Source organism: Sciurus vulgaris, assembly GCF_902686455.1.
Source record: "Sciurus vulgaris genome assembly, chromosome: 2".
In the NCBI taxonomy this organism is placed as follows: Eukaryota; Metazoa; Chordata; class Mammalia; order Rodentia; family Sciuridae; genus Sciurus; species Sciurus vulgaris.
In genome coordinates this window covers 178,740,250-178,754,230 of record NC_136462.1, presented here as the reverse complement: position 1 = coordinate 178,754,230, position 13,981 = coordinate 178,740,250, and the positions used below count along the sequence as shown (strand labels likewise).

At 53.8% G+C, this 13,981-nt stretch overlaps 1 protein-coding gene across 1 annotated transcript; it reads left to right on the top strand.

The window, feature by feature from the left end:
• Positions 1-2,692: 2,692 nt before the first annotated feature.
• Positions 2,693-11,643, top strand: DUSP15 (dual specificity phosphatase 15). The gene is made up of 7 exons (XM_079128373.1): positions 2,693-2,908; positions 3,580-3,613; positions 5,282-5,364; positions 7,957-8,006; positions 8,937-9,011; positions 10,131-10,302; positions 11,039-11,643. The coding sequence occupies exons 1-7, from the start codon at positions 2,888-2,890 to the stop codon at positions 11,318-11,320; spliced, it is 717 nt and encodes a 238-aa protein (XP_078984499.1). The 5' UTR covers positions 2,693-2,887; the 3' UTR covers positions 11,321-11,643.
• The last annotated feature ends 2,338 nt before the right edge of the window (positions 11,644-13,981 follow it).

Below are 13,981 nucleotides of genomic sequence, written 5' to 3'. Positions count from 1 at the left end.
TCAGGGTCTTTTACCAACAGCATTTCACGCCCTCCCTCTCCCTCCTTCTTCTCCACCCGCCCCGAAGAACTGGGGATTGAACCCAGGGCCTCGCACATGCCAAAGGCAAATGCTCTAAGTGCAACCCCAGCCCTTTTAAAATGCTTATTTTGAAACAAATTCTCGTTAAGTGACCTAGACTGGCCTTGAATGTGTGATCCTCCTGCCTCAGCCTTCCAAGGAGCTGGGATTACAGGCATGTGCCGCACCCGGCAGGTGTCAGCATCTCTTTATTCCAGTTGGGGTGAGGCATTCTGGGAAACTCAATATCAGCGCATCTTGGGAACAATTTTCCAAATATAGTTGGGCACCGAACAAGCGTGCATTGAACTGGTGAACACCCCGGCTTTCCTTTCTGTGGCACAGACAGTGATGGTCACAGCAGGGAGCCTAGAAGCCATCCTCCAATTCCTTCCCTCCCCCGACACCTGTCTGCCCAAATCATCATCTATGCTGAGTGTCCACACCTTTTTTCCCAGCGTCTTGTCCACTCTGTGCCAGGGTACCACCATCTCTTGCCTGGGTTGCTGCTGCAGGCTTCTCACCAACTTCCCAAAGGGAAGTGTTAGTAAGGGAATAAAGATGAACTTAAAATTCGAACCAGATGATATGGCCTCCTGGGGTAATGTGTCCCATGGCTTCCTGTCATACGGCAGAGAACGCGATGTCGCCGTCATAGATGGTCCTGCGTGCTCGGCCCCCATTCTGCTCTTGAGCCCCACCTCTTACCACCTCCCTTGGCTTCCGCTGCTCTGGCTCTTGACAAAGGCCACATTCTTCTCACCATGGGTCCTCTGCAGAGCTGTCCCTCTGTTGGAAATACTCTCTCCACTCTTGCAATAGTGCGCCCTTATACCCCAGCTCTCATGTCGCCCCTTCAGAGAAGTTCTCCCTCCCTCCCCTTTGTCTCTTGCATAGAAAACTGCCACCTTTTGTAAATGCGTTATTTGGCCATTTGCTGATTTTATTTGCCTTCTCTCCTAGATCTGAGATGTCCGCTATGTGCTTCCCAGCCACACGTGACTGTTAAACGTCTGACAGGTGGTTTGTCTGCATTGAGATGAACTCCATGTGTAAAACACATACCGGACTTTGGAGACAATCCAATAAAAATGATATAAAATACATCAATAATCCTACACACTAGGTGCTGCAATTATGATATTGTAGATATAGTGTGTTAAATAAAATTATTAACCATCAATTTGCTTCCACTTTTTTTAATGTGGCTACTAGAAATTTGTAAATGGCACATGTGGCTGGCATCCTGCTGCTCTTGGGCAGTGCTGGTCGACACTGTTAGCTAGTGAAGACAGGAACCCCCTCCACCTGGTCCACAGATGGGTGGTACCTAGTACCTAGTGCATAGTCAATACTCAGTAAGCACTTGCTGAATTATTTGGTTTGTATGAGAAACCTGAGCACAGAGAGAACTGAGACAGGCTGTCTGATGTGTGCTGTGAACTTGAGAAAGGAAGAAAACAGGAAGAAAGGTTTTTTCTCCAGTCACTGCATCTCAGTTGGACTATGTCATCTCTCTGTCCTGCTCTGTGCTGACACTGCCCCACAGTCACCTACTACTACAGATGAGAGAAGGGTAATCACTGGAAGAATAAGGCTGGTTCAGCTGCTTCTACTTCAGTTCCATAAGGGATGTCTAGTCTCAATTATTTGATATGCTTGGACCAAGACATTCAGACAGAGTTAGCGGACCCCATGGGGGTATTCCCAGGGTCACTCATTCATAAGTTAGAGGTGAACAGGGTCTTGAACCTTGGTCTTCCAGGACTTCTGCCTCTAACTAGATCCCATTGAAGTTTGCTAACCCAGGACCCAGGTGACTGGAATCCTCCCACATCTCCCTCCCCACAATTTTACCTCTGATTTCTTAGGTAAACAGCAGTTATGCCTGGTCTCAGCAGAGCTTGCCCAGATGGTATCATCTTCATAGGGGGTCAGAGTGGATGAAAGGAGGAATGGGAGGATGGATGGATGGATGGATGGATGGATGGATGGATGGATGGATGGGAGAAGGGATGGGAGAAGGGATGGATGGGTGGATGGGTGGATGGAAGGAAGGAAGGATGGATGGATGGGAGGATGGGCACGTATGCAAAAGGATGAATGGGTGAATAGGAGGGTGGGAACGTGGGTGAACCAAGAGGGAAAGAGGAAGAAGGCTAGCTGGATGGCTGCATGGATGGGTGATGTAGCGGAAGGAAATTACCCACTTTTCTTGTTGCAGATAGAAACCGAAGAGCGGGGAGCACTTGGGGATCAAAGTCCAGCCGGCATTACGTTTCCTAGCTTCACTAGAAAACCCAGGCGGAGAAGCGGGGCGCTCTGCACCGGGGCGCGGGGAGGTCGGGCCAGAGCGGGAATGGCTCTCGAGGGATCCGGCCGCGGGGGGCTCTCTGCGACATGCCCCTGTCGCCCGCGCCTGACAGTGCCAGGGTGGGGGGAGCGCCCCGCCCCCACCCGGTGTGGCGCCCCACGCGGCCGCAACAAGCTGCCGTTGTCCCGCGGGCCGTGGGCCCAGCACACTGGGGCTTTGTCCGGCCCCCGCCACGACCCACGGGGGGGCCCCACATGACCGAGGGGGTAGGAGGAGCCTGCGGCGGTGGCGGCGGCGGCGGCGGCGGCGGCGGCTCCATCATTTCCCTCCAGGGCCGGGGGTCGGCGGGCGGTGGCGGCTGCGGCTGGACCAGGCTGGGTAGGGCCGCGGACGCCAGGCCCCCGGTTCCCCGTCAGGCTGCAGGCCCCGGGCCTGGGCCATCAGGGCAGCTGTGACCCGAGCGCTTTCCGGGCGGCGAGCTGGGGGTGCGCCCGGCCCCCCGCCCCCAGGATCATGGGGAATGGCATGACCAAGGTAGGGGGGCGGCGGCCGCGCATCCCTCACCTGGCTGTCTCCAGCCCTTCCGGCAGGCCACCGGCTGCGACTAGGTCGGTGTGCCCGCCTCTGACCTTCTGGTCCCTCTCGGAGCCCTGTGTGTCCACACCTCTGTGTCCCCGAGAGTCTGAGACCACGGTGTTCTCGCCTCTGCCTCTGCCTGTGTGTCTGTGTCTGTCTGTCCTCTGTGTGATTCTCTTCCCCTGTGTCTCTGTGGCTCTCTCTGGGAGTCCCTTCCTCTGTCTTGCTGTGTCTGTCTCCTGCCTCTGACCCCTTGGACTCTGGCAGTGTTTTTCTGTCCCTCCCCACCTGCCCCTGCATGTCCCTCCACCTGTGCGGCCTGAGTCCCCCCTCCCAGCCCACTCCTCTTTGCCCCCCTCCCTCCTCCCCAGGGACCTCTCTCCCCTAAGCCTCCCTGCTCCTTGCTCTCACTGGTCCCTAGGCCGACCCTCCCTTGGTTAACTTGCAGGCCTGCTGTCCACCCTCCCAGAGCCTCAGACTCTCTCACAGAGGGCCCAAGCCTTGAGAAAAGGAGGCAGTTGCTCCCTCAGGTCCCCTCATGGGACAGAGAGAGGCTGTATCTCCCCTAGTCATGAAGGTGGGAAGGGGGTACAGCCCCGCCCTGCTGACCCCGCCTCTTCGTCCTCTAGGTACTTCCTGGACTCTACCTCGGAAACTTCATTGGTGAGCACTACCCACTCCGTCCCAAGACCATGGCACTCTGCGTGTCCCAAGCCTGTGTCCACTGTTCGTGCTCTGGCCCACGCACCTGAGACACTCTCGGGAAAGGGGCCGGAGGCGGGGAAGCCACACCAGGCTGGGAGGGAGGAGAGGACTCCTGGAGGATAAGGGGGTACTCGGGTTGAGGGTGAAGGGGCAGCCAGGGAGCTCTGGCATCTGATGCTGGCATCTTTCCCCCATGCTAACCTCCACCCTTATTTCACCACAAGACCCAAGGGCAGCGCCAGGGTTCATGGTCTGAGCTGGGGACCATGTGGCAAGTCTGCTCTATGCCTCTGCCACCTCCTTGGCACAAGGCCCACCAGCCTCTTAAGGGCTCGCTGGCCCTGTGGTTCTGAGTTGAGATCTGCTTGAGGGTGTGTTTCCACCTGGAAATCAAGGACCTCTTGCCCATCCCCATCTCTCCAGAGGAGAGGTCTCAGGCCCTCCTGTAAGCACAGACGCGGGAGGGCGAGCCCGCAAGCTTCTGCCTTCCCTGTTCTTTCAGCCAACATTTCCCAACTTTCAGTGGGGGATGGGGACCAAGAGGCAGTGCCACCCCCATCCCTCTCCTCAAGGGCTTCCAGGTGGCAGCAGGGAAGCAAATCTAAACAGAGATCTTAGTGAGGCAGGAAACAGGCTAAGGCAGGTGGCCCAGGGCTTGGGGGATTCAAAGTGGAAGTCACTTCAGTCTACAGTGTCTGAGAGGGAGGGGCTCAGGTGCTCCATCCTCATAAGCCCTGGGCCCTTCTTTCCTGGGACCCCAGGAGCTCCTGCCATGCTGATCTCTGTATTTGACTACATTAAGGTCTGAATCCTCTTTAAGTGTGTGGGTCCCATGAGGATAGTTCATGGAGCTGACCCCCAGCCCCAAACAGCTGCACATCGTATGCACTCCCAAAATGACTGTTGAGTGAGGACGTGGCTTTATAGGGGGTTGATTATAGAAGGTCTGCACAGGCTACATATCCAGTCCCTATAAAAGGCTATTGTGGGACATACCCCTGAGTAGTTTTTCATTTGTCTTTGTAGATAAAGATATAATATTTCAAACAAAATGGAAACTTATCCTGCACACTGTTCTAGAATCTGTACTTCCCACTTAATATCTATTGTGTGCATTCTTGCACATCAGCACAGAGATCATCTTAATGTCTGCACAGTGTTCCAAAATATGAGTATGCCATTGTTTACCCAGTCCCTTTCTGATGGACATTAGGTTGTTGTAATTGTTTAACTATTTCTGATATAAATCCTGCCGCAGAGAACACCGTCTGCCACACAACAGTATTCTGTGTGTACAAACGCTTCTGTCCACAGATTCCTAGAGGTAGAATGACTGGGTCAAAGAATGTGCTGGCCAAGGGTGTTTGGGTTGGAAAGAACAGCATGAGCAAGGCCAGGGAGAGGCTGGGTCGTGTCTCCTGGGTGCCCCGGAAGCCAGACTGAGCTTCAGGGTGTTCAGCACCTGTCGTGCCCAGAGCGGGAGCTGGGGAAGGAGCCGCAGCCAGGGGAGGAAGGGCCCCGCTGGAGTGAAGGGGTAAGGGGGAGAGTGGTACTTAACCATCAATAAGTCACACCTGCCAAGAAGTCACACCTGCCAGCTTGGCTCAAAGCACCTATTTCTTTCAGATGCCAAAGACCCGGATCAGCTGGGCCGGAATAAAATCACACACATCATCTCTATTCATGAGTCACCCCAGCCTCTTCTGCAGGTATTCTGAACCCGCATCCCAGGGCTGCGCAGAGGTGGGAGGATGGGCTCTAGATCCCCATAGCACCCATGGATCAGCTACCTACTAAATGCCAGGTCCTCTCTTGTCTGCTTGACACAGGCTTTTCCTTCTTCACCATTGAATTGGTTTATATTATCATCCCTATTTGGCAACTGAGGCTCAGAGAGGTAAATTAACTTACCTAAGGTCACACATCCAGGAAGCTTACCAGCTGGGATTTGCGCACAGGCCATCTGGCCCAAGAAGTTTCACCCTGATGCTTAAAAAGGCCCTCACAGAGCCAGGAGCAGTGGCGCATGCCTGCAATATCAGCCACTCAGGAGACTGAGGCAGGGATATTGCAAGTTTGAGGCCAGCCTCAGCAACTTAGCAAGACCCGGTCTCAAGATTGAAATAATTAGAAGGGCTGGGGATGCAGCTCAGTGGTAAAGAGCCCGGTATTCATTCCCCAGTACAGGTGGGAGAAGGGGACAAGATCTTCACATCCCCTCACTGAGTGAATGACTCCAAACTCGTGATTCTGGGCTGTGTCTTGCTAAGTGACCTTGGACTGTGGCTTCACCTCTCCAGGCCTTTGATCCCCAACCCTGACTGTCTCCGGGGGCTGTTGTGAGGATACAAAGGGGCAGCAGAATGATGAAGCTGCTTCCAACACTGCAAAGTGGGGTCCCCACTGCAGGGACGGGCATTGCTGTCAAACCCTGGGAGAGGGGGTGAGGGTGTGCGGACTGAGGAGGGAAGCAGGCAGTCCAGACCTCAGGTTCTGCAGTTAGGAGACCTGGGTTCTCATCTTCACCATTAATTGTTCTTGCTGACCTTGGACACAAAACTTCCCACCTCTGAGCCTCAGGTACCTGACATAGGAAATGGAATTTTTGTAACAGGACCTCACTGAGTTGCTGAGAGCCACATAATAGATGCTCAACAAATGAAAACTGATACAATAGCAACGTTCAAAATATTCTCATCACATAAACAGAGACTCCTCCTCATCTGTTAAGAGTCCGTGTTGCCAGACACAGTGGCACACCCCTGTAATCTCAGCAGCTCTGAAGTCTGAGGTAGGAGGATCACAAGTTCAAAGCCAGCCTCAGCAACTTAGCCAGGCCCTAAGCAACTCAGCAAGACCCTGTCTCAAAATAAAACATTTTAAAAAGGGGGGATGGGGACTCAGTGGTAAAGCACCCCCAGATTCCATCTCTAGTTCCAAAAATAAAAAATCTAATGTGCTACATGGGGAAGGGTCCTTTCCCTCTCTGGGCCTCAGTCTGTTCAATTTGGGGGTGGTCTTTTTGAGGTTATGGGGGTCAAGCTCCAGACATACTACGCAAGTGCCCTCCCTCCGACCTACACCCCAGCCCTGGACCTCATATTTTCATGTGTTAGATTGGATAGTCTCCAAGGGCAACCTCCAATAACCTATGACTTTCAGCATCAAAGAAGAAATTTCCAGGCCATTGGGAGTGTGATTTTGCTTTATGGAAGCAGCCTCGTTTGAGAGTATTTGGAATATGCCGTTTAAATAGATTGCATGGGGGGGGGGGGTTAGGTTATTAATATATTTACTTACGAGGTGACTGCTTACAAAAATGAGTCTCTGCCCCGGCAGCCCTCCCTCCTCCCACTAGCCTCTCTGCCTCCCGGCCATCAGTGAATTTAGCAGAGTTTGATAATACCATGCAAACCCAAGGCCAAATGCGTTGCAAAGTGAAACTGCAAACCTCGCAAAAGATGCAGGATTTCATGACCTTGGGGGATGTGAGCCAGGTAGAGAAGGGCCAGGACCTCACACAAAGCCTTGGACAAATGAGGACCTAGTAGGGTCGTTTACACATCAAAGTACTAAAGGAGGTCCTCAAGAAAAGCAATGAGGTCCTCAGGATGTAAGGCAGAAATAATCTTGACAAAATTGTGGAAATTAAAAAGCATGAAATGAAGGGTGTCACAGCAAATGTGTTGGAAAAATTACCTACAACTTTTTCCTTGACTGTTATGTAAACTTGGTTTCATAATTTTTACTTCTTTTCAAGATAATCAAATCTGCTTTGCCCTTTTTACTATGTAATTTTGCAATCTCCACTTGCAGGGGAGTGACTTTAAGAAGTCTTTCCCAGGCTGTTAGATAAAAGGTTGCTAAGTCCTACTTATCAAGTCCTCATGTCCAAGTCACCTATGAAGTTAGGACATTGTCTACTCAGAGAGTTCTGGAATCACAGGCAGAGTTGGGAGGCTCACTGAAACAGCATCTACTTTCTTTGAACAGAGAGAGAACAGTGGCCCAGAGAGGGGCAGGAACTCAGCTGGGGTCACACAGCACTTGGGCAGCTGAGGCCAAGGGAAGGGGAGAATGCAGGCAAGGCCCCCCACTCCCTGAGTGTGGGTTTTAATGTGTTTATGTGGAACTGGGGATTGAGCCCGGGGGGGACTGTACTAATAAGCTACATCCCCAGTCCTTTGTAAAAAAAGTTATATTAAGAGGCCCTGCTAAATCCCCCAGGCTGGCCTCAAACTTGTGTTTCTATGCCTCAGGCTTCAGAGGCGCTGGGATTACAGGTGTGTTTTTCTTTGCAGGATATCACCTACCTTCGCATCCCAGTGGCTGACACCCCTGAAGTACCCATGTAAGTTCCCCTGGATGCACCAATAGCAGGACAGACAGCTGCCTCTGGCAGTTGAGGCGAGGGAGGGGTCCGAGGGAGGACAGAGAACACTCATGCTAGGTAGCCATCACAGGCGCCCAGACCCAGGTTTGACTGTCTCCTCCATGCCCTTGTGGTATGTCCCCACCTCGACTCTCACTCCTGAGCCTCAGTCTCCTCAGCTATGAAATGGAGAAAGTATCCTGCCTCTAAAGATCAGGTGCACCAGCAGATCCAAAAAGGTCAGGCTCGGCCTGTCCCTGGTCTTGGAGTTCAGAAGACATTTGGGTCCCAGCCAGTCTTTGCCATTTACTGCTGAGTGACCTTGGACAAATCACTTCCCATCTCTGAGCCTCATCTGTAAAACAGGGCTGTGACCAGAGTGGAGGAGGCTTTCGAAGGTCAGATGGCATGCGTGAAGGATCTAGGACAGGACCTATTTCGTAGTGGGAGCTCAGGAAGACAGAAGTTTTTGTTGGGGTTATTAGTATCCGTGCCCTTCAGCTTGGGACCGACCCAGGTCAAACTCCTGCCCCTTGGGGAATCCTGCTCCCGTCCCATTGCTGACCACCATTGTTTAGATGTGCCTATGTTTGGCCTTTCAAGGAAATGGGTAGGAGGCGACCCCGGGGTGCCACTCCTCAGGGGTCTTTCAAGAGTGGAACCCGGGGCCGCCTCCTACCCGATTCCTTGAAAGGCAGTGAAAACGGACCCACTGGAGAGGGGTCTGCGGGATGGCGGGGCCGCCTCACTGCCTGGCCTGCCACCGGACTGCCTCGCACACCCGGCACCTGTCCACTGCACACGCTGGCGGACCTAGGACCCAGGCTCTGGGTCCCTTGCTAGTCCCATAAATAGGGAGGAAAGGACTCGCAGACCTTTCGTCCTCCCTCTCATTGCTTTCTTCTCCAGCAAAAAGCACTTCAAAGAATGTATCAACTTCATCCACTGCTGCCGCCTGGACGGGGGAAACTGCCTCGTGCACTGGTGAGTTGGGGCAGCAGTGGCATCCTCCGTCCCCAGCACACACCTGTGCCGCGGGAAGGGAGCTCGCCCCCGACCACGATGCCGACAGTCCACCATTCATCCAGAGAAGCCACCCACGGCTCAAGTTCCTCACCAGCTGTGTGGTCATAGCCCAGCATAGTTTCTCCCTGAGATTCAGTTTTGTCATCTGTAAAATGGGGAAAGGTTATTGAGCTGACGGGGCTGTTGAGAGAGAGAGGTGGCCCAGAGAGGGGCAGGTACTGGGCTGGGGTCACACAGTGTTTTGGCAGTCCATCCCTTCTGGCTCCCTTCTCCTCCCTTCCAGGCCTGCAAGGTGAGGGTGCTGGGCAGTGGGGAGCCCCAGGCTAGGAGAAGAGATTTTTGATCTACTCAGGTACCCCAAGCCCAGTTTAGGTCATTCATTCCCTAACTCCTCACCAAGCACCTGTCCTGTGCCTGGCTGGGGCTCTGGCAGTGCCAGCTGAGCCTGGTTGGCACTGCCAGAGCCTCAGCCATGAGACCAGCTCTCTCAAGCCTTGCCTCCCATCTCTCTCCCTCCTTCCCCCAGTTCCAGTTGCACGAGACTGCCCCTGTTTCCAATCCAGCAGCCCTCCACCTTCTGGTCTTTGTACACACTACCTGGAACATGGCTGACTAACCCTTACCTACCCTTCAAGACCTCTGAAACCTCTTCCCTAGCCCTCCCCATCATCCTCCACTAGATCAACACCCTTCCTCTATGGAACTCCTAGGCCCCAGACTCACCTTCAACACAGTTACGCCCCCCGAAATCATTCCTCTGGGTCCTGTGTGCTCCCCCCACCCAGGGCAGCAGAGACCATTGCAATTTTACTCCCCTCCCTGTATCCCCAGGACCGGAGAAAGAAAAAGATGAAGAGGAAATGTGTTTTGAATGAATGAATGAGGTTTCACCCAGGCCTTTGATGTGGGAGAGAGAATGCCAGGCAGAGGGAATCTCATGGGCAAAGTCCCCGAGCTAGGAAGAAAGATCCTGGCCGGTTTCTTGTGGTTGGAGCTCAGGAGGCGAGGGCGGGGGCGCTGAAGCGGGTGGGGTGCCCCGGACCTTACCTGGAGCCTGGGGGTTGCTGGGGACCCCAGCTTTGCAGGCATCTCGCGCAGCACCACCATCGTGACAGCTTACGTGATGACGGTGACAGGGCTGGGCTGGAGGGAAGTGCTTGAAGCCATCAAGGCCACCCGGCCCATCGCCAACCCCAACCCAGGCTTCAGGCAGCAGCTGGAAGAGTTTGGCTGGGGAACTTCCCGGAAGGTAGGGACTGGCAGGAGCTGGCTGGGCTGGGGATCTGGGGACCCTTCTTCCCACTGAACCCAGCACAGGATTGGAAAGAATGCAGCCCATGCTTCAGATCTGGCAGATTTTTCTGGGGTCTTGACCTAATCCAACTCCTGAGTTTAATTTGTTTTAACAGCCAGGTGGATTTTTTGGTTGTTTGCTTTTTAAACTTAGAATTTGGCTGCCTTTGGACCAGTCTGTGAGCCCTTCAGTTTGGTCAGGTGTCCCAGCATGCCCCGCTGCCCCATCTATCTGCCTGCCACCTAAGGTTTTGAGGGTTTAACTGTCCACGTCCCACGCCATCCCTGGGTCTTTCTGAGGCCCTTATCCCTCCCGGAATATCAGGAATTGAGGTCACCCTGGAACGGAGGGTGAGAGAGGAGGGAGCTGGCGACTGCCTGAAGGTTCCCAGCAGGGTGACAGGAGGGTCCCCAGAGGCTCATCTACAAGTCTGTGCTATAAATAAGCCCCGCCTGAGCGGAGTTGAGACCACCGATGTGGTCAGGGGCCAGGAGGGAGGGGTCAATGCGGTCCCCACTGTGGAGGTGGGGGTCACCTAGCAGATCCGGAGAATGGAGGGGGTTGCGGAGAGAGGGGGACCCTCGGTGACGCCTTAGCAGCTCGGAGAAGGGAGGCAGGGCGGATGCTCGGGCGGGGCGGGGCTGGAGGTTGTGGGACCGGACAGACCCTGACCCCGCACGCGTCCACCCAGCTTCGCCGGCAGCTGGAGGAGCGCTTCGGAGAGAGCCCGTTCCGCGACGAGGAGGACGTGCGCGCGCTGCTGCCGCTGTGCAAGCGCTGCCGCCAGGGCTCTGCGACCTCGGCCGCCTCGGCCGCCTCGGCCGCGCCGCACTCGGCAGCCTCGGAGGGGACCCTGCAGCGCCTGGTGCCGCGCACGGCGCGGGACGCCCACCGGTCGCTGCCGCTGCTGGCGCGCGTCAAGCAGACTTTCTCTTGCCTCCCCCGGTGTCTGTCCCGCAAGGGCAGCAAGTGAGGACCCCGCCCCGAGTGGCTCCCCTCTGCCTCCCGCTCCGCCCCTTCGGGGGCTGTCTGGGCCCCCACAGCCAGGTCGGGCCCAGAGGCTGTGGGCGCCCCGCGGAGGCCCGATCCCGCCCCCCATGCCCACCTTGCTTGTCTGCGTCCGCGAGTGTGTCCTCCCTCTGTGCGTCTGTGTCCGGGCCGGCCAGCTGCAGCCACCTGGTGCCTTAGTCCCTGGGCTGAGAAAGGGGCCCCGGCTTCCACCCGTAGAGGCGGCGGGAGGGGGAAATGGGTAGGGTAGGGGTGGACGGGCCTGGAGGGATATTAAAGAGACACGAAAGCTGCCTGACCCAGTGCCTGTCGTCATTCAAGGAAGGCCAGACCCAGGTGTCTGAAACAGGGGTAGGAGGGAGTGTGCAGCCTCTAGGGCCTGCAGCGGCCTACCCCTCCCCCAATTCTGGGACCACTAGCTTCTCTGACCCAGCTCCCCATCTCTTCCAGAGCCCTGATCTCCTGAGGGGCCCTTAGGTGCCTCCTTCTCTTAGAAATGCCTTCCATCTCTCAAAGCCCCCCTCCTCTTCTCTATGCAGACACTGGCCGCTAAGATCCAGTGGTGTCTCCCCAACACCTGACCTCTAACTGCTTAAGTTCACTTTATCTTAGGGGAAGATATGAGGCTCAGAAATGTCAAGCAGTAAGGAGGTCGAGGCAGGAGGATCTCAAGTTCAAAGCCAGCCTCAGTAATAGTTGAGGCCCTAAGCAACTCAGTGAAACCCTGTCTTTAAATAAAATACAAATTAGGGCTGGGGATGTGGCTCAGTGGTTGAGTGCCTCTGAGTTCAATCCCCAGTACAAAAAAAAAAAAAAAAAAAAAAAAGAAAAAGAAAAAGAAAAGAAAGAAAGAAAGAAAGAAAAAGAAAAAAGAAAAGAAAGGTCAGGCAGCTTGCTCAAGGACACACAGTAGAACAGGGAAGCCTGGAGGGGAACTTGGTCTGAGTCCCATGACGGTTGGTAGGAAGCAGGTCCCAGTTTGGGAGGTTAACGATGGGGAGGATCCACCTGCAGCTAGTGGGAATCATCCTTCCCAGTTAGAGTTTAAAAGCCAGGGCAAGTAGGGACTGACCCCAAGAATGAATAGAGGTCATCAGAGCTGCGTTTCCAAAACTAAACATCGTGAGGAGTAGTACATCGTGAGGAGTAGCAACATCCCAACAGCCACCGGTGCGGGCTTCTAACCATGCACCAAGCCCTGGGCATGGGAAGGCATGGATGAAATGACCTTCCCCTGTCCGCCCAACTTCTACCTCTCATTCACTTTACAAATGTCCATGAGCACCTACAGTGTGTCAGGCACTGTGCTGGGCACTGAATCTACAGCAATGGGCAAAACCTCTGCCCTCACCTTGCTGGCATTCCAGTAAGATACCAGGTAAACAAAAGGAAACATGCCAGGTGGTGAGGGAGTGGACCGTTTTGCTGTTGGGGAGTGCAGAGAGTCTGTGTCTTCTTGGACGATTTGCGGTACCACCATCTAACTGGTTTCAAATATGGTGTCCTTCCCTATTTAAAAGTCTCTACAGGCCCATCATTTGTAAGACAAAACCAAGCCCCTGATCCAGGGTTCTCTGTCCTTCAAGCTCCCTCCCCACCTCTAGCATTCCTTCACCACCCTTGAACTCACAGCACATCACTCATTTATTTTTTCACTCACTCAGGCTGTGTGCTAAACTTTCTACCTCCATCTCAGTTAATTCTCGGGCAACTCTGTGAAGTCGGTGTTGCTATTTAACAGATGAAGAAACTGAGACTGGTGCCCGAGGTCATCAGGTAGCAGGTGGTGGGGAAGTCTAGCTGTAGGCCCCACCCCCTCAGTCCTAGAATAATGAAGGGCTGACCTGATACCCCGAAGACTCCTGCTTAGACCTACCTCAGACTGAAAATTCAACCAACCTTGGGTAAAAAGTGTCTGAAAAAATTGCATCTTTATGGTAATCATTCTCTAAACAATACAGTGTAACAACTACTTACACAACATTTACATTGTATTAGGTATCCTAAATTATCCAGAGATGATATGAAGTCTAGGATATGCATAGGTTTATATGCAAATACTACATCATTTTATATAGGGGACTTGAGCATCCATGGATTTTGGTATCCAAAGGGGTCCTGGAACCCATTCCCCACAAATACTGAGGGATGACTGTCTCATTATTCTTGTAGTTAATCATACGAAAGACTTTGTGCTCTGCCGGAACCCTACAGGCCCGAGGGACATCCAGACTGGCAACAGAAGTGCTGCTGGCACAAGAGGGGGGTGGGGGACATAAGTAAAGCCCTCCCAACGGGTGCACAGGAGGGGCAGTGCTCGGCCGTGGTCAGTGCTGGCGGTGGTCAGTGCTGGCCGGAGCTGGGTCCTCTGCCTGCTTCTGGAGAGGATATTATTCTCTCCGGCCTGTTTCACCATGTACACAGCTGGGGGTGGAGCAGTCTGAACTTCCTAAAATCTTTCATATCAGGAATCCCCTTTGATAATTTAACAAAAGAAATGTAAAATGCAGAGATGTGAGGAAATTTATGTACAATTTCAAGGGATCACGGACCTCACTAGGAATCCATAAACTCAAAATGTACCTGCTGGGGTTAGGGTTAAGGTTAGGGTATAATGGGACACTGT

Excerpts from the sequence above, each read along its gene's own strand:
- DUSP15 (XM_079128373.1), top strand. The coding sequence starts at position 2,888 with ATGGGGAATGGCATGACCAAG. Across the intron at positions 2,909-3,579 it reads TGGGGAATGGCATGACCAAG|GTACTTCCTGGACTCTACCT; the intron begins GTAGGGGGGCGG and ends TTCGTCCTCTAG. Across the intron at positions 9,012-10,130 it reads GGAAACTGCCTCGTGCACTG|CTTTGCAGGCATCTCGCGCA; the intron begins GTGAGTTGGGGC and ends TGGGGACCCCAG.